This window comes from Vombatus ursinus, unplaced genomic scaffold (genome assembly GCF_900497805.2).
Source record: "Vombatus ursinus unplaced genomic scaffold, bare-nosed wombat genome assembly UNPS02009205.1, whole genome shotgun sequence".
Taxonomy (NCBI): domain Eukaryota; kingdom Metazoa; phylum Chordata; class Mammalia; order Diprotodontia; family Vombatidae; genus Vombatus; species Vombatus ursinus.
Window position 1 is genome coordinate 17,911,094 of NW_020948983.1, and position 21,014 is coordinate 17,932,107.

The 21,014-nt window shown below is 42.3% G+C and overlaps 1 protein-coding gene across 1 annotated transcript in view; it reads right to left on the reverse strand.

The window, feature by feature from the left end:
* Positions 1-5,546: 5,546 nt before the first annotated feature.
* AS3MT (arsenite methyltransferase) overlaps positions 5,547-21,014 on the reverse strand; it is a 41,255-nt gene continuing 25,787 nt past the window's right edge. Inside the window, 1 exon segment of the mRNA XM_027851634.1 lies at positions 5,547-5,636. Within this exon segment, the coding sequence (XP_027707435.1) occupies positions 5,547-5,636 (90 nt within the window).

Sequence of the window (21,014 nt, forward strand, 5' to 3'; positions counted from 1 at the left end):
AGACATAGACATAGACATAGACATAGACATAGACATAGACATAGACATAGACATAGACAGACTTGTCTCCCTTGGTCAAATATAAGCTCCATCATAGGGATTTTTCATTTTTTATTTTTGTATCCCCCATACCTCATACAGCACCTAGCAAATAGTAGGCATTTGATAAATACTGTCAATTGAGCAATTAATTGCCCAAGGTCTCACATGTAGCAGAACCAGAATATGAACTCAAAATCTCTGACTCTAGACCCAGCTATTTTCCTACAGCATCATACTGCCATTCTTCATAATTTTGAATTTGATTATAGGTTCAGAGCCTTCATAACTAAAAAATGAGAAATAGAAATCTAGCCAAGCTTGTACAACTAGTCCCAGAAAGTGGTACTGGAGTATTACTTCTTTGGGGAATGAGGAACTCCCAGCGTTCACAGCTCCCTATGCTGCCTAGGAGGAGACTGGCTCCCATCCTAGAAGCCCAGACTGGTGTATATCCTCACTTCTGCCATATGTGGGATACAAAAGCAGTCATAGACCATTCCCTGGTAGTGCGAGAGTCCCTAAAAATCCATAGGTCCTCCTCCATTTCTTAGCTTTCTCTATTTCCTTTATCTTGGATGGAGAAAGCAGTGTGGTACAGAGGAAAGAGCATTGACTAGAGACAGAAGACCTAGGTTTAAACACCACTGATGCTTATTACCTGTGCAACTTTTGGCAACTCCCTCAACCTCTCCGGGGCTCAGTTTCCCCATCTGCACAATGAGAGGGGTTAGTCCGGATGACCCATGAGGTCTCATCCAGCTCTGGATCTAAAATCCCATGAATACAGGCAAGTCACTTCAATTATCTGAGCCTCAGTTTCCCCAATTGTAAAATGAAGGGGTTGGACTAGATGACTTCTGAGAAATAGAAATGTAACTAGTCTAGTAATGCAGCTAGTCCTGTCCAGTGTTACTGGAGGGTGAGGGGGATGGGGGTGGGCTAATGGTTTGGAGTCATAGCAACTCCATTTTTCTACATTCCCAACAAACCTAGGTCTAGATCTATGATCCCATAACCTTAGGTAAGTAGCTTCACTTTTCTAGGCCTTGGTTTCCCCATCTGTAAAATGAAGGCCTTAGATCCTAAGACTTCTAAGAGACAGGAATGTAGTTAGAATAGTGTGACTAGTACAGTCCAATGATCCTGGGGTACTGTTGATTTGGGATTATGGGGAACTCCCAGCACTGCCAACTTCCTCTGCTCCCAACAAACCATGCTCTAGTGCTCTGACCCTTTGACTTTGGTGAGTCAGCTCACTTCACTAAGCCTCAATTATCTCCATCTGCAAAATGAAGCAGTTGCACTAAGTGAGCTCTGAGGTCTCTTCCAGTGGTTCTCCAACGATGATTTTATAATAGGGCATTCTTGATAGATTTGTAGGCCAAAACCAAGCCCCTCTCCATGATCTTTACTTCATTACCTAAAGAAGGGACTCTTAAACAGCAAGCATTTTCAGAGAGTAATGGTCTTCTACTACTAAGGCAAGCATCTTTAAGAAGTGATTAATTCTGATATGAATCAGCTCTGTAATTTCTGCTGCTGGCCTCTTTAAAAAACAATTTAAGAAAGTTCCCCCAACACCTCACCCTATCCTTTCCCACATTTCTTGCTGTCCATCCAGTTAAAAGAAATAATGAAATGAATACACAGAGGAAGAAGAAGGTTAATGAAAGATTAAGCAACCTAAAAGTCACCCCCAAGTCCTCACCATGCCTTTCTAGGTGCTGTCTTCCTGGTGACCTGACATTTGGGGGTTTTACTTTCCTAGGAGATGCTCATGGAATATTCACAAAAGCACAGTTGTGGGAAGGCTTCTTAACCCTAGGACAGAGCGGAAAGCTCAAGCTATCCTGCTGATACAATTAGGGTGGCAGTTATATGTCAAATTAGCATAAACAGCTAGGGTCCCTCGGCTTCCACCCCAGGGGGCCTCAGCCATGCTTCACAGGTTGCTAGGTTGCTGCCTTTAATGAATTAAATATATCAGTAAAGCAAAGTTCCTGATTTGACTGTAATGTCAACACCACTTAGTCAACTCTAAAAACACAGAGATAAGGGAAGAAGAGATCAGAGGGTCTAAGACATTGCAAACTTTGGGGGGCTATAGGCCCCAAGCTGTTGTAGAAGGTTGCAAACAAACATTCAAATTCAATACATCTTTATCTCACTTTCTCTCAAGGAACCCCAGAATATCCAACGATGAAGCAGAACAGTACAGATTGTTGGCAGAGTCCATGATCCAAAGTCTTGGAGAAAACTGACTGTTGTCTATATATTGGGCTCATCCAGGAAGTCTTCCCTCTGGAGTCTGAGTAAGCACCTCTTGCCCACTATGTAGCTTAGAAAAGGTATGATGTTTCTAGACAAGGTGTCAAACCCATGAGCAGTGGCCCCACTAATTAGGTCTTCATTCTGGCATGGATTCAAGTTCACTGCTGATTCACACACCAGAACTATGCCTTGTAAAGGGCAACACACAAACTCGAGTGGACTGGAGAGGGAGGGAGGAGGTCAGATAGAGGGGAAAGAATGGGGAATATATTAACATGGATTTGGTTTCCTGGAGAGAGACTTGCACAAGCAGAGGATTTCAGCAGTGGAGAGGTGGTGGTAGAGCAGCAAAGGAGTTGCTGGACCAAGCCAAGGACTTGGTTTAAGCCAAGGACTGCAGGCATCAGAACAGAGTAATAATAAGGCATTCAAATCACAGCAAGGAGGAGCAAACCTTGACCTGGCAGTTTGCTGGTTCTTGAAGACTTGTAGATTGTACATGAAGAAGTGGAAGAGAATCAATGTTCTAGCAGCTCCAAGTTTTTTCCCCTTCTCTGAGGGCCTCAATACTTGGAGGGTACTATAAGCCTGAAGGACTGGAGATGGAATATATATCTTACTAGAGAAGGAAGCAGAATTAGCTTGGTTGTTTATGGGCCCAGGTTTTGGTTCTTTCTTCTTTTCTGTCTTCATGTAGAAGGTGGGACTTAAATAGCATCTAACCCTAATTTTGAGGTGATATAAAATCTGCCCTATAGATTAGATTTTTTGTTAGCTTGAGTGCTTGCATGGGAGCCAAGACCTCTTTTTTTCCTTTTGTTGTGGAAATGTTGACATGAACCAAATTCTGATGTTCCTAGAAGAAACCCTGAACTCGAGCACAAGCAAAAGATTTGCCCAGTGTCACAAAGATAGTGTATGTTTAGCAGCAGAGCTAGGACAAGAACCCAGATCTCCTGATCCGCAGTTCCAAGGCTTTTTTCCCTACACTCTAATATAATAATCACCCCTACCATTTTTATAATACTTTAAAGTTTTCAAAATGCTTTCACACACATTATTTTATTTAGTCCTCCTAAGAAATGGAGGCATGAAAAGTAGTGGGCCTCAGATACAGGGAGACCTAAATTCACATCCCACCTCTGACACCTACTGGATTCATTTGACCCTGGTTGTCACTAAACCTCTCATTGCTCCTGGGATAACTCTCTAAAGTTGGAGGTTGTGCAGTAGTTGCTCATCTGCATGCATGGAGTGAGTTTCCTCGACCAGTATTCCCTATGCTGGTGGAATCACAGGTCTCACCAAAATATAAAATAAAGTGAAACAAAAAAGTAAAGGCAAATGACTTTCAATTTAGCCGAACAGTCAAGAGGCCTATATCTGCCACCTGATAAGGTTTGGAGCAAGTCACGTCTCATTATGTTTCAGGGTGTTATAAAGTCCTTCATAATCTATCCCTTTCCTCTCTTTCCAGTCTTCTTACACCTTACTCCCCTCCAAGTACTTTATAAAACGGTGACAACAAACAGCCTCCTTTCTGTTTCCTGAACAAGACACTCCATGCCTTAAAACTGACTGTCCCCTAAATAACAGTGCCTTCCCTTTCTCTCACTTAAATCCAATTCACTGCAAGTCATGGCATCACCTTCCTGATGTCATGGTCATCTTCAAGAACAAAGGACAAGCAACACCACCCCCAAGGTACCCTTTGTATACCTTGTATGTATATAGTTGTTTGCATGTCGTCTCTTCCATTAGAATGTGAGCTCATTGAAGGCAAGGACTATTTTTGTCTTTCTTTGGGAACCCTTGTCTCTCCCGGAAACCAAATCCCCAGAATGTAGCTCTGTGCCTGGTACATAGTAAGAGCTTCATAAATGCTTGTTGACTAACGGACAACATATACAAAACAAATGGGGAGGCATCAGGACAACAGTGGATGACATCGCCAAGCTGACCGTCCTCTTGCCTGGTAGACATCTCCACCATATGACCCTGCCTACATGAAAGGATGGGATAGCATGTCCCTGTTGGGGAAGGGGATTGGTACAGCAGTCTGTCCAAGACAAGCAAAGCTCACTCAGCAGGCAGAGATTAAGTCCTGAACTTACATGCACGTAACATTCCCATTAACCTCAGTGGGAGTTGTGCTCACAGGAACTGCAGGATCAGCGATAAAAAGACTGGAATGAAGCCGCAAGAGCCCAAACTGTAGGTTTTTCTTCTTCATCCGCAAACACAGCTTCATATTTGCAAAGGGCTTCGTTTGCAATCTGGTGAATCAGCCTCCTACCCTCTAACAGGGCCTGATTTACACAAGACCCCAAGTTGGGCGCTGGCAGGAGACTCCAAGTTGTTGTCTAAAGTTAAGAAAACCTGGCAGATCACAGAGGAAAGACCAGAGGTCACCAAGGAAAATCTCTAGCCAATAATGTTGATGAACCCAGCTGTCTGCTTTCCTCCCATTGGTCTTTTGGGGACCAGTTGCTCCATGGACCTCTGGCCCCCTGCTCCATCAGGCCTAGATTCACATTCTTTCTTAGGGCCAGGACCATTCAGTGTAATTCCCAAACTGACAAGACAGAATTAGTGAAGTTCTATTAATTGCTTCCTTGGAGTAGGAGGAAAGGCCAAGAATCCGCAGGAGAAGCAAGTTATGCTGCTGCTTTGGCCCTGAGCCACGGCCTTTTCAGCTATGCATGGCCAGAGGAGGAGTCCTATCCGGCCACTGCTGTGGCTCCCTCTATGAATAAGCCTCTGCAGCCTTTTGAGATTTCTCAGTAAAGTCCCCATCGCAGAATGAAAGTATGAAAATAACAGATTTGATCAAAGTATTCATTTAGAGAAAAAGTTGTCCCCCAAACTGTCATGATTAATAGATTGAGAAAGCCAGGACCCTTTAGAGCTGGAAGGGCCCTTGCAGATCATATCATCCCAGTTCCTTCATTTTCACAAGTTAGGAAACTGAGCATGAACTCAAGGGTATCTGAAAGAGGTTTGTGGATAGGGAGATGGCTTGTAGGCATCAGCTTCTCTGCTGCTTCTACCGGATCAGAGATGAAAGCAAAATGAAAATGTATAAAGTGTGGTCTTTCTTAGACAAAAGTGAAAAGATCCCCACCTTCCAAAGCCGAGCTGGACTACTGCTTCCTAATGACACCGCCCAGTTTTGAGCCTGAGAATTGGGAATGTGGGAAAAACCCTCACTGTGCTCCACTCAAGCAAAGCAACTAGTTTGGGAGGGCATCTTTCCAGGTTACTTCCTCTCTGCCAGCGCCATCTTGTGCTGGGTCCTGGTAGCAGCAGTATAGTGCCAATGTCTGGAGAGCAGAGATGTCCCAGAGGTAGGAAGTGTTACAGAATCTGAGCAGGCACAGAAGTACTGTTTAAAGGCAAAATCATATAAATGAATTATTAGACTTTGAGACTTCATCTAGTCCCTTCCCAAGCCTTCAGCCAGGGCCTATAGATAAGCTACCCTAGAAAATATGAGGTCCTTCCAATTCCCAGCGCCATCTTGAAAGGGGAAGTCCTTTCTTGAGGCCTGAGTCCAAATCTAACCACCACTCCCCATTAGGAAATTCTTCTTTTTGCTCAATTCCAAGACATCTTCCCTACAGGATAGTCATCACCCACTCTATAGGAAAGCCTTTCAAATACTCAAAGATTATTATTTAAAAATCACACTATAGGTTTCTTTAGGGCAGGGATAGTATCTCATATCTCTTTCTTTTATCCCCTACAGTGCATGACCCAGGGCCAGGTACCAGAATAGATGTTCAGTAAATTCTGAAGGTATCTTAAAGGCATAGGGCACTGAATTTGCAGTCAGAAGACCTAGGTTCTTCAACCTAATCACTGTATGATACCAGACAATTTACTTGAGTGCTCTATACCTCAGCTTAGTACAATGGAAAGAATACTGGAAATGGAATTAGAGGATCTAGGTTCCAATGCCAGCTCTACCCCTCACTGCTTGTGTGACCTTGGGCTAGTCATCTTAAGCTCTCTAGACTTCACTGTTTTCAACAGTAGAATGAGAGGTTGAACCAGATGACCTCCAAGGTCCCTTCTAGCCCTAAATCTGTGGTCCTATGATTAAATTATTCCTCCAATTTCTCTTCTATAATATGGATAACCCCATTCCCTTAACCTTTCCTTACTATTTGTTTGCCAATGCTTTCATCATTCTTGACAACACTAAAGTCCTACTGTGATGCCTCATGGTAGCGTAAAGGTGATTGTGAATTTTTAAAGGCTATACATCAGCAAAGCACAAGCTTTGGCAGGCTTTATTGAGCTGGAAAGACTCTAGTTAGTATTTGTTCAGTGGCAGGACTCTGGTCAGGGGCAGTCCTCTGTCATCAGAGGACTAGCCTGGCTAGGTTCAGAGGAGCTTATTGGCAAGTTGGCCACAGCAACTTATGAAGACCATCTAGTTCAGGGGTGGAGAATCTGCAGCCTTGGGACCACATGTGGCCCTCTAGGTCCTCAAGTGTAGCCCTTTGACTAAATCCAAACTTCACAGAACAAATCCCCTTAATAAAAGGAATTATTCTGTGAAGTTTGGATTCGGTCAAAGGGACATGCCCAAGGACCTAGAGGGCCACATGGGGCCTCAAGGCCACAGGTTCCCCACCCTTGATCTAGTTCATCAGAAGGAGTTGAGACCTGCATGGGAGTACTCATGCCAATGAAATCAACATCCCTGAAGTGCTAAAGAATTAGGCATCCTTGAGTTTTTACTTTGAACTTCTCCAAGTTCTCCATTCCTCTATTTATCTACGGAATCCACAACGGGGTCCATCATTCTCCTAACAGTCTGATTGAGTGTCATGTATAAAGGAAGGATAATATCAACTTCTGCATTCATAGACTAATAGATGTCAGAGTCCATCTCGTCTAACTCATACTTGAATTAGAATCCTTTCTGCAAAAAGAAGTAGCCAGCCAGCCCTTGCTTAGAGATTTCCAATGAGGCAGAACTCCTTAGTTCCCAAGTAAATGCATTCGGATTTTTGCTAACCCTAATTGTTCAAAAGTTTTTACTTCATAACATCGAACCTTGCATTGAATCTAAGTCTCACTCTCTTCAGCTTTAACTCACTATACAAAGCCAAATAAGTCCAATCCTCCTCCCACATGGTATCCTTTCTAAAGGCTGATTAAATAAACTCTAAGTCTGATTACAAGACTACTGCTGAAGTTTGTGATCTTTAGAAGGGATGTCATGTGGAAGAGAGATCGGAAAAGGGATTGGATTTGTTAAAGACAGCTTAAAGGCAGCTCTCCTGTCTTGCTTAAGTCTTATCTTCCCCAAACTATGCATCTGCAGTCCCTTCAAGCAATATTTGTATGGTATGTTGTATGGTCCTTTCCCCATTCTGGTCACTCTGTTATGGATCTGCTCCAAACTGTCAATATCTTTCCTGAAATGTGGTGGCTAGAACTGGACACAGTTCTCTAGGAGTGCTTTGAATTTTGCAGAACTCCCTCCCTCATTCTGTGTCCTCTACTTCTTTTCTTACAGCCTAGAAGGGTATCTTTTAAGTATTGCCTCAGATAAACTGAGACATGATAAAGATCTTAGCTTAAAAAGGCCAAGGTCTCCCACTGCATCCAAGGCCTATCCTGATCTATATCTTGCCACTGGACTCAGATGGCTCCAGAGAAGAAAGTGAGGCTAGTGACTTTGCACAGCCCACCCTCACTTAAATCCAATTCCCTTGCATGTCATGGCATCACACCCCTGATGTCATGGTCCTCTTCTAGAAAGAAGGACAAACAACAACTTCTGTGAGTAGTAGTGAGGAGCTGCCCCACTGGGGACCCAACTGGAACAGTGCTCCTCTCTCTCTCTCATTCTCTCTCTGTCTCTGTCTCTCTGTCTCTGTCTCTCTCTGTCTCTGTCTCTGTCTCTCTCTCTCTCTCCTTTCCCTTCCCTCCCCTTCCCTCCCCCCTGTCCACATAGGGTATTTCACTCTTACCTACCAGTGCTCTGCTGAAAAGAATATAAATTTTGACTGCTGAAACCTCGCAAGATATCTTGGGGGTTTATGGACTAGATTTCTTTCTTAAGGACTATACCTTAAACTCAAATCACCCTGGCTCTCATTGATTGGCCAACAATAGGTCCCAGGCCAAGCCCTACTTGGTCCTTGTTTGGGCCCTGATGGCTCAGAGTGAATGTGAATAGCAATTGTTTCTGTTTGGGCCAGAAATCCTGAGAGTCTTCCCCTCCCAGACTGATTTTTTTTGACTAGGTAAAAGACCACTCTCTGTCTCATTTCTTACCTAGCCTTAATCATTGAATGGTCATTGCCTCAGTCAAACTGAGACCTGATAAAGACCTTAGTCTAGAAAAGCCAACATCTCCCACTGCATCTAGGGCCATCTCCAGTCATCCTGATCTATATCTTGCCACCGGACCCAGATGGCTTCAGAGGAGAAAATGAAGCTGGTGACTTTGCACAGCTCTCTCTCATTTAAATCCAATTCACTTGCATGTTATAGCATCTCTTTCCTGATGTCATAGTCCTCTTCGAGAATGAAGGACAAAGGGCAACTAGGTGGTGCAGTGGAGAGAGCACCAGCCCTGGAATCAGAAGGACTTGAGTTCAAATCTGACCTTAGACTAGACACTTGACACTTACTAGCTGTGTGACCCTGGGCAAGTCACTTAACTCCAATTGCCTGGAAAAAAAATGAAGAATAAATAACAGAAGGGCATCCACTTTCTTGGCTGCCATAGCGTACTGATAATTTGTAGTACACTAAACTTGCAGATCTTTTAAAAAAAAATTGTTCTCTAACCTCATTTGTGAGGTTGGTTTTTGGAACCCAAGAGTAAAACTTGGCAGTCATCTCAATTCAATTTCATTCCTATTCCATTCATCCCATTATCTATATCTGTTTTTATCTTCTGGATTCTAGATTGTGTTATTTAATGCATTAGCTATCCTTCCAAGCTTCATGGACCAGCACAAATTGAAAATGTATGCCATATATAACTTCATCCAAAAAAATGGATAAGAATGTTGACAGATCCCTGAGTCATTCTATTAAAGGTATCCCTTTAAGATGTCACTCAATACTCCTAGTCATCCATTAGACTATGAACTCCTTGAGAGCAGGGACTTTCTTTTGCCTTTACTTATATCCCCAACACTTAGGATAGTGCCTCACACATAGTAGGTGCTTGATAAAGGCCAACCAACCAACTAGCTATATACCCAGTGACAGGCTGTTTTTCAATTATACTCCCTTGTTGACAGCTCATAATTGCCTCTAACTCTAAGTTCTATACATATAGTGCCATCAGGAGGTCGAGCTGACCCAAAGAATATGACTTAATTGACTTTTTAACTTTATTTGTAACACATTCTGTTTGGGCTCATAAATAAAGGCTATTGTAACCTCTTACCACCCCCTCTACAATGTAGCCAGCAAAGGTAGGTCTTGCCCTAAGAATTTTGCCTGATGGATATATACAGGACTTAAGTCCAAGATGCCTCCAAAAAGCATGAGAAAAGAGTTTCCTGGAAATACTACAAAAACTCTCGTTTCTGAGGTTATCTGTCAGGGCATATCCCCATTTACACATGCAATCAATCCCAGGCTAGCCAGGGAACGCAGGTGGCCCCTCAGTTCCCAATCTGTCCACTAGGTGGCACCAGAACTCTGACTACTTATGACAGCGCGGGGCTTTTTCATTTGACTTGGCTCGGCATGTCTTTATTCAGGTGATTTGCTGTGAAAATTTAATTAGCACCTTCTAAAAATAATTAATTTGTCCTTATTCATCCTCTAGAATTATGTGGCTTCTTGCAATTTATTTCTTGGTGTGTGCTAACTGAATGGGGGTAGGAGATGAAGGGGAAGATTCAGGCACAGAAGTGAGCCCCAAGGTGGCTGATGGGGGGGTATTCTACCCCCCAGCTTCAGGAGCAGCCTCCCTTTTTGCCACAACAGCCCACAGGTGGAGCAGGGCATCATTTAAGCCTGTTGTTCAATTCTTCTGCGAGCTTGAACAGGTCTGTGATCATCTCCTGGAGAAATACAAACCAAAATGCCAGTTAGGATGACTAGATAAGTAAATAGATCACCAAGGTCAAAATGGATACATGACCTAGATATAAAGGGAGATATTGCAAGAAAACTAGAAGAACTTGGAACATTTTAACTATCAGACATATGGGTAGGAGAACTATTTATGAATTAAACAAGAGATAGAGAGCATTGTGAGATAATGGATAATTTTGATTTCACTAAACAAAAGGTTTTTGTACAAATAAAACCAGCATAGCCAAGATTAGAAAGAAAGCAGAAAATTAGGGGAAATTTTGATAGTTTCTCAGATAAAGGTCTTACATCTCAAATATATAAAGATCTTTATCAAATTTATAAGAAAATGAGTCATTCCCCAATTGATAAATGGACAAGAGATATGAACAGGCAGTTTTTTAATGAAGAAGCCAAAGCTATATATAGTCATATGAAAAAATGCTCTCAATTATTCTCAATTAGAGAAATGCAAATTAAAACAACTTTGAGATATCATCTTACACCTATCAGATTGGCTAAAATGATAGAAGGGGAAAGCAACAAATGTCAGCGGGAGGGGCAGGTAGGTGGCACAGTGGATAGAGCACCAACCCCGGAATCAGGAGGACCTGAGTTCAAATCCGGCCTCAGACACATAGTACTTCCTAGCTGTATGACTCTGCGCAAGTCACTTAATCCCAATTGCCTCACTAAAAAAAAAAATGTCAGAGGGGATGTGGAAAAATTGGGACAACAATTCACTATTGGTGGAATTGTGAACTGATCCAACCATTTTGAAAAATAATCTGGAATTATGCCCAAAGAGTTATAAAACTGTATACCCTTTGACCCAGCAATACTTCTGTTAGGTTTGTTTCCCAAGGTGATTAAGGAAAAAGGAAAAGAACTTATATGTTCTAAAATATTTATAGCAGTTCTCTTTGTGGTGGCAAAAAACTGGAAATTGAGGAGATACCCATTAATTGGGAAATGGCTAAATAAGTTGTGGCATATGATTGTGATGGAATACTACTGTGCCATAAGAAATGTTTAGCTGGTTGATTTTAGAAAAATATGGAAAGACTTGCATGAAATAATGAAGAGAACAGTGATATTATTCTAAGAATAACTTCAAATGACTAAGACATACACATATATACATATACATATTTATGTCTAATTGCAACCTTCTCTAGGGTGGGGTAAGGAGAGAGGGAGGGAAAAAAGTGCACAGCAGAGAACAAAAGCAAACTTAGAAAACAGAAAAGCAAGGTAGCTTTGAAAACGATGTGTAGTAGCTCAAATGCCGCTTCTTCCAAAAAGGCTTCCCTGTTTCTCCCCAGTCAAAAATTACTTAACTCCCTCAGAAAGAACTTTCTTTGTACCCCTGTTCTGCATGTATGTTCAGTTATTTCTGTATATATGCTATCCTACTACTAGATTTTAGCTTTCAGGAAAACAGAGGCCATGTTTTTGTTAATCCTAGAATTTCTTTTGTATCTACTACAGTGTCCTGCCCATGGTGGGTACTTTATAAATGTTTGTAGAGTTCAGTCCTAAAGTGATTCCTAAAGCTGAGAGACACTCTAAGGGATCCTGAGCCTCAGAGACCCCAAGGCAGTGGTAATGGGCCTGTGCTAAGAGTACTGTCATCCAACAGACAGCCCAAGTCATAGGAGTCAGAAGTAGTATGGAACTTATATCCACATGAGATCCTGAGCATATCCTTCAGGGATCCCAAGTCTTAGGGCACCAAGGATACCAAGAAGGTATCAGTTTCTGGGAACTTGAAGATTAGGAAATGAATGCCCACTCTACATTCAGGGTAATTTCGAGGTATGCCTCATCTTTTGCCATCTTGGGAGAAGGCTATGGGGCTGGCATGGAGGATGAATTCAGTATGGCCTAGGGGAACTGAACACCAATCATTTAATGACCAGATGCCCAAACAGAATTCCCTGCCTTCAGCCCCAGTTACCCTGTGTTTGGAGTGACCAGCTATGGAAGCTAAGACCACCTCTGCCTTCCCTTCCCTCCCTGTCCCCATCATCCAATTCCATGCTGAGTCATCTATCACCAGACCTTAGAAAATAAGGCCTCTAGTCAAATAGTTTTCCTTTCTTCCTCTTTACAGCAAGCATATTGATAGCTCCTGTTTCCCCCTTCTGTGATTCAGGGTTGTCATTACCTGAAACAAAAATCTCTTCCTCCTGTGACCTCTTCTTGTATTCTTTTTATGCTATTCCCCCACTATTCCCTTGTGTACTCCTAGTCTATTATGCCCTCTAGAATGCTTTACTCATTGTTAATGAACTTTTTTTACCTTACATTCTTTCTGTCACTTGGTGTTAATGAAAACTTAGTTTCCTCCAGAAGATATTGTATCCCTGATGGCTTGCCTCAGTAACTGTGTTCTTTCTCTCATATTCCCTGATATACTGAACCAGGAGGAAGAGACATACTCTGGGTTCCCCACCACCATTTCTAGACTTTTCCTTTACCACAATCATTCACCAATATCTCTTCCTCTGAGGTTTACTTCATTTGCCAGGCCCTCTTAAACTTTTTCTACTTGCGACCCTTTCAGTGCTTCTTAAACTGAGGGTCACAACCCCCTTTTTTTTTTTCACTCATCTCTCTGTCTCTTGATCATTCTTCCCATCATAGACCTGGAGTCAAAAGGAATCTCAGGAGCCATCCTGGCTCAACCCCCTCATTTAACAGATAAGGAAACTGAGGCCCAGAGAGCACTTGAGTTTAGCACCTCATTCATTCTTCTGTTCCCTTCCAACCCTTGCCCCTCATATTCAGATATTTCAATATATACATCAATATCCTCTCAAATATGTCTCAGAAGGATGGTCACATCTTAGCTCTCACCACCAGCCATGATTCTGAACTCTGAAATTCCTTTCTCTGATCATAGTCTTTTCTCCTTCCTTCTCACCCTCTACCTCATTCTTTCTCAATCTCTTCTTTATCCTCACCATAACCTCCAGTTCTTCCAACCCTTCCTGTTCTCCTGTGCCCTGATCTCACTTTCCCAAATTCACAATCTTGATGCTATGGTTGGCCTGTTCAGCTCTACACTACCCTCTAGCCTTGAGTCCCTTGCCCCTTTGTCCCATCACTACTCATACCTCACCAAGCTCCAACACTCAATTATCCCCACCAATCATTCATCTTCTCTGCTCCTACTTACATCTTGCTGAAGAAAATCACATGACTATATTGATTGGGTCCACAACAAATTTGTTAACTAATCTTAAGTATGCTCTCACTGATGCATAGTGATCCTTTTATTCCCTCGCTGACTCTATCAGACTCCAGAGATTGGCTGTTCTGGCTGTTTCTTTCCTTCATCTCTCTCAGCAGAAAGTCTGCCCTCCTACTTTACTGAGAATATAGAGGCCATCTCTGAGCTCCCTTTCCTCTCCTACTACACAACTCAAAACCCCTCTACATCATCTCTCTTCCCTTCTTCTAGTCCTTGAGAAAGAAAAAAAAAAAACCCTGCAAACAGGATAGTGTAAATATGATTATGGTGACTTTACAAATAGAGAAATTGAGGTTCAGTAAGGTTCAGTGGCTTGCCTATGGTCAGACTATTAGTGTCAGTACCAGAATTTGAATACAGGTCTCCTAATTTCAAATCTAATATTCTTTTCACTATTATAATGCTGCCTCTCTTGAACACCAAGCTAGAGAGTGTGTATATTACTTGGTAGGGCCATGGGGAGCCCGAAAAGGTTCTCAGACAGAAACATGGTCAGGACTGTGTTTTAAGAAGGTGACTCGGAGGGGCAGCTAGGTGGCAGAGTGGATAGAGCACCGGCCCTGGAGTCAGGAGGACCTGAGTTCAAATCTGGCCTCAGACCAAACACCTGACACTTACTAACTGTGTGACCTCGGGCAAGTCACTTAACCCCAATTGCCTAAAAATTAAAAAAAAAAAGATGACTCAGGGCAGCTACGTGGTGCAGTGGATAGAGCTCTGACCTTGGAGTCAGGAGGACCTGAGTTCAAATCTGGCCTCAGACCCTTGACACTTACTAGCTGTGTGATCCTGGGCAAGTCACTTAACCCTGATTGCCTCACCAAAAAAAAAGAGAGAGATGACTCTAGCAATGATCTGAAGAATGATTTGGAATGGGGTGGGGGGAAAGGCAGAGGCAAAGAGAACTGTTAGAAAAGATATTAAAGTAACCTAACAGCCAGGTGGTGCAGTGGAAAGAGGGCCCAGCTTGGAGTCAGGAAAACTCTTCTTGAAATCAAATCTGGCCTCAGATACTTACTAGCTGTGTGACCCTGGGCAGGTCACTTAACCCTGTTTACCTCAGTTTCCTCATTATAAATTGAGCTGGAGAAGGAAATGGCAAACCACCCCAGGATCTTTGCCAAGAAAACCCCCAAATTTGGTCACAAAAAGCTGAAAATGACTGAACAACAACAGCAAAGAAGTAATAAGGACCTAGACTAGAATGATGCCAATGGGAGAGGAAAGAAAGGATCCAATGATTCTCAAACTATTGCAGAAGTATATTCTCTATTTATTCAATACTAAAATCCCTTCCATCCCCTCAATTTGATCTTGAGAAGAAAATGGAAAAAAAGAGAGAGAAAGAGAGAGAGAAATTCTTCTGGTGACGAATTCAATGTATTTTATCTTCTTCTGATTTTTCTAACGGTGGCACTGAGAATGAAAATAAAATTCAAATGTTGACTATAACCTGACATTTGGAAATCAATTCTAACAGATAAAAACCTATTCTTACCCCCTGGGATGATCCCAGATCCAGTCAAATAGGCTGAAGAGTTAGAAATCAAGGGCTAGTTCCCAGGGGCCAGAGCTTCCCAATACCAAATGTCCAATCACATCCAGGAGATGATTAACCTTCAATTAACACCAGTTACATTTTCATCTCTTCTGTCCCTAAATCTCTTGATATAAATAACTTGTCCAATTAGCACATCCTGATCCTTCCACCGCAAGAGAAATCTGGTTCAAGACTAAGTCAAGAGGAAATGGAAAAATCTGCTCTTATTTTAACTGGATTTTAATTTCATGCTAAAGCTCTTTGGGGATTTTCCTTTGAAAATTTTCTGTTGACAACACTATCGTCTTCCCAAGTTATTCCAGCTTCCTAGAAATATCCCAGACTCTTCTTCCCAACATTTCCAACCAATTGCCAAGTCTCATCCATTCTACCTCTTCAACATTTCTCTTATTTGTCCCCTTTTCTTGATTCCCTTAGTCATTAACCTAGTTTAGATTGTCATCAACTCTTGTGTGAACTACTATAACAGTCAGAAACATGGTGGAACAGTGGCAAGAGTGATGGATTTGGAGTCAGAGGACTGGGTATGAGTATGAACTTTTTAGACATGGACGATGCAGGCTTGATTATACATATGGTACAAGGGTTTGTTTTCCTCTCCTTTTATTTTATTTTTAAGACTGGGTCTCCCCATTTCACCTAGACTGGAAATGCAGCAGTCACCCACCTGACTGATCCCAAATGCTGATTGGTTGCACTTCATTTTTTTACCCTCTTGAGGCAACCTAGTGCCCTCTGCCTCCTGTGGGCTCACCATATTAGAGTTCACACTTAGTGTGGATTGGTTTTAGCCCTGCCACCACTCAGAAATGCCAAACTCAAGTGATCTGCCAGCCTTAGGCTCCCCCAAGAGCAGGTATTACAGACATTCACCACAATGCCTAGCTCTTTTTATTTTCTCCAGTGGGGGATGGCTTGAGAATGGGGGCTGAGGGGAGGGAGAAGGAAGGAAAAAAAAGGTGAGAGGGAGAGAAAAGATAATATTTGTTCACTGGAAAAGAAAAGAAAATTAATTTTTAAAAAAGTTCAATTCAGGTGCCATCTCCTCCATGAAGTCTTCCTTAATCCAATCAGTTGCTAATATCTGTTCACTCTTCAAATTGCCTTGTCTTTGTTTATCTGTGTACATGTTGTACATTGTTTCCTCCTCAGAGTGTAGGTCTCCTGACAGTAAGGATGGTTCCATTTCTCTCTTTGTATCCCCAGTATTTAGCATAGCGTGATGGGGAGCAGTGATCTGTAGAACTCTGGCTCAGCTCAGGAGCATTAGAATCAACACAGCTACTCCTCCTCCCTTTCGCCTCCCCTCCTCCCAAGCTTGAGCTCCACTAGCAGCAACAACTCTGGTGATTTTTTTCCCAATTAACAAGTATTTATTTTCTCTTTACCCTCCTGTTGAAAAAAAAGAAAGAAAAGAAAAGAAAAAAACTTTGTAAGGAATATATATATATATATAAAATCAAGCAAAACAAATTTCCATATTGCCCATGTCCAAAAATGAGTATATCATTCTGCATATTTAGTCCATCTCCTCTCTGTCCAGAGATGAATCACATTCTTTATCACTGGTCCTCTAGAATCATGGTTGATCACTACATTGATCAAGAATTCTTATCTTTCAGGGGCAGCTAGGTGGCACAGTGGATAGAACACAGGCCCTGAAGTCAGGAGGACCTGAGTTCAAATCCGGCCTCAGACCAAACACTTGACACTTACTAGCTGTGTGACCCTGGGCAAGTCACTTAACCCCAATTGCCTAAAAAAAAAAACAAGAATTCTCATCTTTCAAAATTGACCTTTTCACAATATTGCTGCTGCAATGTATTTTGTTCTCTAGGTTCTGTTCACTCTTTCATTTGACACTGAAAGTTCTTAATCTGGCCCCTTGCTACCTTTCTAGCCTTCTAACACCTTACCCCACCCTATATACTCTCTGGCTTCCTTGCTGTTCTGTGAACACAGTATGGTCCCATTTCTCATCTCCATACTTTTGTATTAGCTGTTTCCCATCTCTGGAATACTCTGCCCCCTCACTTCTTCTGCTTTATTGTTCTTGTTCAGTCATTTTCAGTCTTGTCTGACACTTCGTGACCCATTTGGGATGGTGGAGGTGTTTGCCATTTCCTTCTCTAGCTCATTTTACAGATGAGGAAACTGAGGCAAACAGGATTAAGTGACTTGCCCAGAGTCACAGAGTTAGTAAGTGTCTGAGGTCACATCTGAACTCAGATCTTCCTGACTACAGGCCTAGTGCTCTATCAACTGTACCACCCCAGCTGCCTCTACTTCTTCTGTTTAGTTTCCTTCAGTTCCTGCAAGACTCATCTCAAATCCTACCTTCTGCAGGAGGCCTTTCCTGGTCTCCTCGAATGCTGATGTCTTCCTCTTTCAGATTATCTTCATAGGTTCTCTATATGTCTTATATGTAACCAGGTATTTACATATTGTCTCCCCATTAGGATGCAGAATTCTTGAAAGCAGCGATTGTGAGGGTTTTTGTTTTGTTTTTTGTTTGTGCCTTTTTTTGTATTCCCAGCCCTCAGCATAGTACCCAGCACATTTGTTATTGTTCAGTCATGACCTACCCATGGTGACCCTGTGGTCCATAGCCCACCATTTTCTTGGCAAAGATATTAGAGTGATTTCTCCTTCTCCAGTGGATTAAGACAAACAGAGGCTAAGTGATTTGCCCAGGGTCACACAGCTAATAAGTGTCTGAAGTTGGATTTGAACTCAGGTCTTCCTGACTCCAAGCCCATAACTCTATCTGCTGAGCCACCTAGCCGCCTACATGACACATGGTAGGCACTAAATGAAAGCTTGTTGACTGACTGATTTGCCTCAAACCTACCCCAGAGACTTTGAGGTTTCACACAAATGAGAAGTTCCTCTTACACAAAAAGTCTGGGGAAACTTCAGACTAGCTTAGCTCCAAGGTCATTTTCCTACTACAATATTCCAGGATTCTGCAAAATGTATAAACATGGACACTGGGGGCAGGAGACATGGTTTTAAGCCAAGATTTTGATGGTTCACTTCTCTAAATAATGAAAAATCACTTCACCATCCAGGGCTGAAAAAGACCCCTACCCTACCCCCTCCACACACCCCAAGTCAGTCTCAAAAGCCTAAGCAGAGCCAGCACCCTTCATTATAATATGGCAGCAGTTTACAGGAAGAAATAAACATGTATAGCAGCTCCTTGTCAGCCTGCTTCATAGTTCATTCATTTATCTTTAAAGGTCTTCCATTAAACAGATAAGTGCATTCTCCCTCCCAGATGCACAAGGTTACATTTCTAGGACACACAGCTGTTTTGCTTTTTATCCTCCTTCAGTATCAATTATTCCCATTTCATGGACTTGGAACTGATCTAAAGACATTAGCACATCTGCAAGCTGAAAGAGGGATGGCAAAGCAGCATGGGAGAAGTTTTCTGTTGAGATAAACCCACTCAAATGTGCGTAATGTTACAAATCATATCCAAGGTCAAAATTGCTTCTAGTCTCTTTGCTTTGCATGTACCATGATACCAAATGAGCAAAAAGTTAGTGGATGACCCAGAAACACTTTGTAGAAGTCAAGCTTATGCAGCAAGACTTTGACAGGCATATTAGGAATGTTAAGGTTCTTTTGAAACTAAAATTCTCAAAAAGGAGGGGGGGAGGAGAAATTCCTCTACTGTATGGAATATAGGGACTTCTGAGATTTCTCAGAATCAAGATTCTTTATAATGTATTGAGATGAGACAAACAAGAATGATGCTGGTTAAAGCCTGGTTGTGATCAACAAAGCTAGATTATCAATGAACCTCCATGGGTACTAATGCACAATGCTTTTGTGGCCTGCATTTACTGAGCACTGATTCTGTACAGGCATAGGCCAAGTGCTGGGAATACAAAAGAAAACTACTAATGGTTCCTATCCTTCAGGATCTTCTATTTTTCTGGGGAATACAATAGGCAGCTGGATGGTGCAGTAGATAGAGGCCGGGTCTGGAGTCAGGAAGATGAGTCTTCCTGAGTTCAAATCTGGCCTCAGACACTACTAGCTGAGTGACCATGGGCAAGTCATTTCACTCTGCCTCAATTTCTTCATCTATAAAATGAGATGTAGAAGGAACTGGCAAATCATTCCAGTATCTTTGCCAAGAAAACCCCAAATAGTGTCATGAAGAGTCAGACATGACTGAAAAACAACTGGACAACAATAACACAACAGGTAGATGGAGAGTTAAATAAAGGATAATTTGAGGAAGAGGACAATGTTAACAAGAAATCAGGAGGATAAGGAAAGGCATTTGAGCCAGACTTGAAGGAAGTCAAGCATTCTAGGAGGAAGAAGGAGGGGTGGGGCAGCAAATGGGAAGAAGTCATGGAGAACGGTCTAAAGAAAGGTACAGAGATAGGAAATTAATGATAAGTTCAGGGAGCAGCAAGTAGGCCAATTTGGGGAGTAGCGTGAAATATATCTGGGGGAGTTTGCATTTCATCCTAGAGGCAATAGGTAACCACTGAAGATTATTGAGTAGAGGAGTGATGTGGTCAGATTTGAGCTTCAGTGATATTGTTTTGGCAATTGTGCAGAGGATGGGTGGGCAAAAGTAGAGATCAGAAGCAGGAAGGCCTCTTAGGAGGCCATTGAAATAGTCTAGATGAGAGGTAATGAGGGCCTGAACCAGGGAATGGCCATGTGAGGGAAGGGAAGGGGACAGATACAAGAGTTGTGAAGGCAAAATCAACAAGACTTGGCAACTGATTGGATGTGAAGGATGAGCATGGTCATGCTGCTGAGGGTGCAAGCCTAGGTGATTGAAAATACAGTGGGGCCCTCAAAAGATTAGGAAAGTTGGAGGAGCAGTGGGTTTTGGAGGGAGGATAATGAGTTCTGTTTTGGAAATGCTGAGTTTAAGGTGCTAATGGGCCATCCAGATGGAGATGTCTAGCATATGGCTGTGATGTAAGATTAGAACTCAGCAGGGACTAGATATATAGCTACACAGATCTGGGAGTCTTCTACCTAAAGATGATAACTGAATGAATAGGAGCTGACAAGGGCACTCAGAAAGAAGAGAAGAGGACCCAGAACAGAGCCTTGGGGACAACTCAAGGTTAGGGAATAGGACATGGATGATGATCCAATAAAGAGGACTGAGAAGGAACAGTCACACAGGGAGAGAACCGGGAGAGAGCAGTGTCATGAATGTTAAGGAAGAGGATAGTCAGCAATGTCAAGAAGGGTGAGGAATGAAAAGAGGCTGCAAGATTTGGCAGGGAGATCACTGGTAAACTTGGAGGGAGTGATTTCAGTTGAGTGGTGGGATCCAGTTATCAGGAGATGAAGAAGTAGAGGTAATAGATGTAAATGAGTTTGGTTCTGAGAGGGAGGAAAGGTGTAGAATGATAAGTTTGAGGGGATGACAGCATAAAGTGAAGGGTTTGGACTGGGATTTTTTAAGGATAGAGATCTAAGGATGCTTGTAGATAGTAGATAGGGGAGAGGCTGAAAATGGCAGAGGACGAATCATCAAAGGAGAAAACTCTTGGATTAGATGGGAGAGGAAGGAATCAAAGGCATAATTAAAGGGCTAGTTTTGAAAAAAAAATGGGGTGGACCTCTTCCTCAGAGACTAGAACAAAAAAAAAGAGAATGGAAGATAAGATAGAGGTGTTTTGAGATGTGGTGTAGAAGAGGTGAGAGAGTTCGTAAAAGATAGCCTCTATTCCCTTAGGAAAGGAGGAGCTGAGGTCCTCTGCTGGGGAGGGACAGATCAGGGGAGGTGATGTAGAAAAAGAGAAAAAAAGTTTGGAACCACCA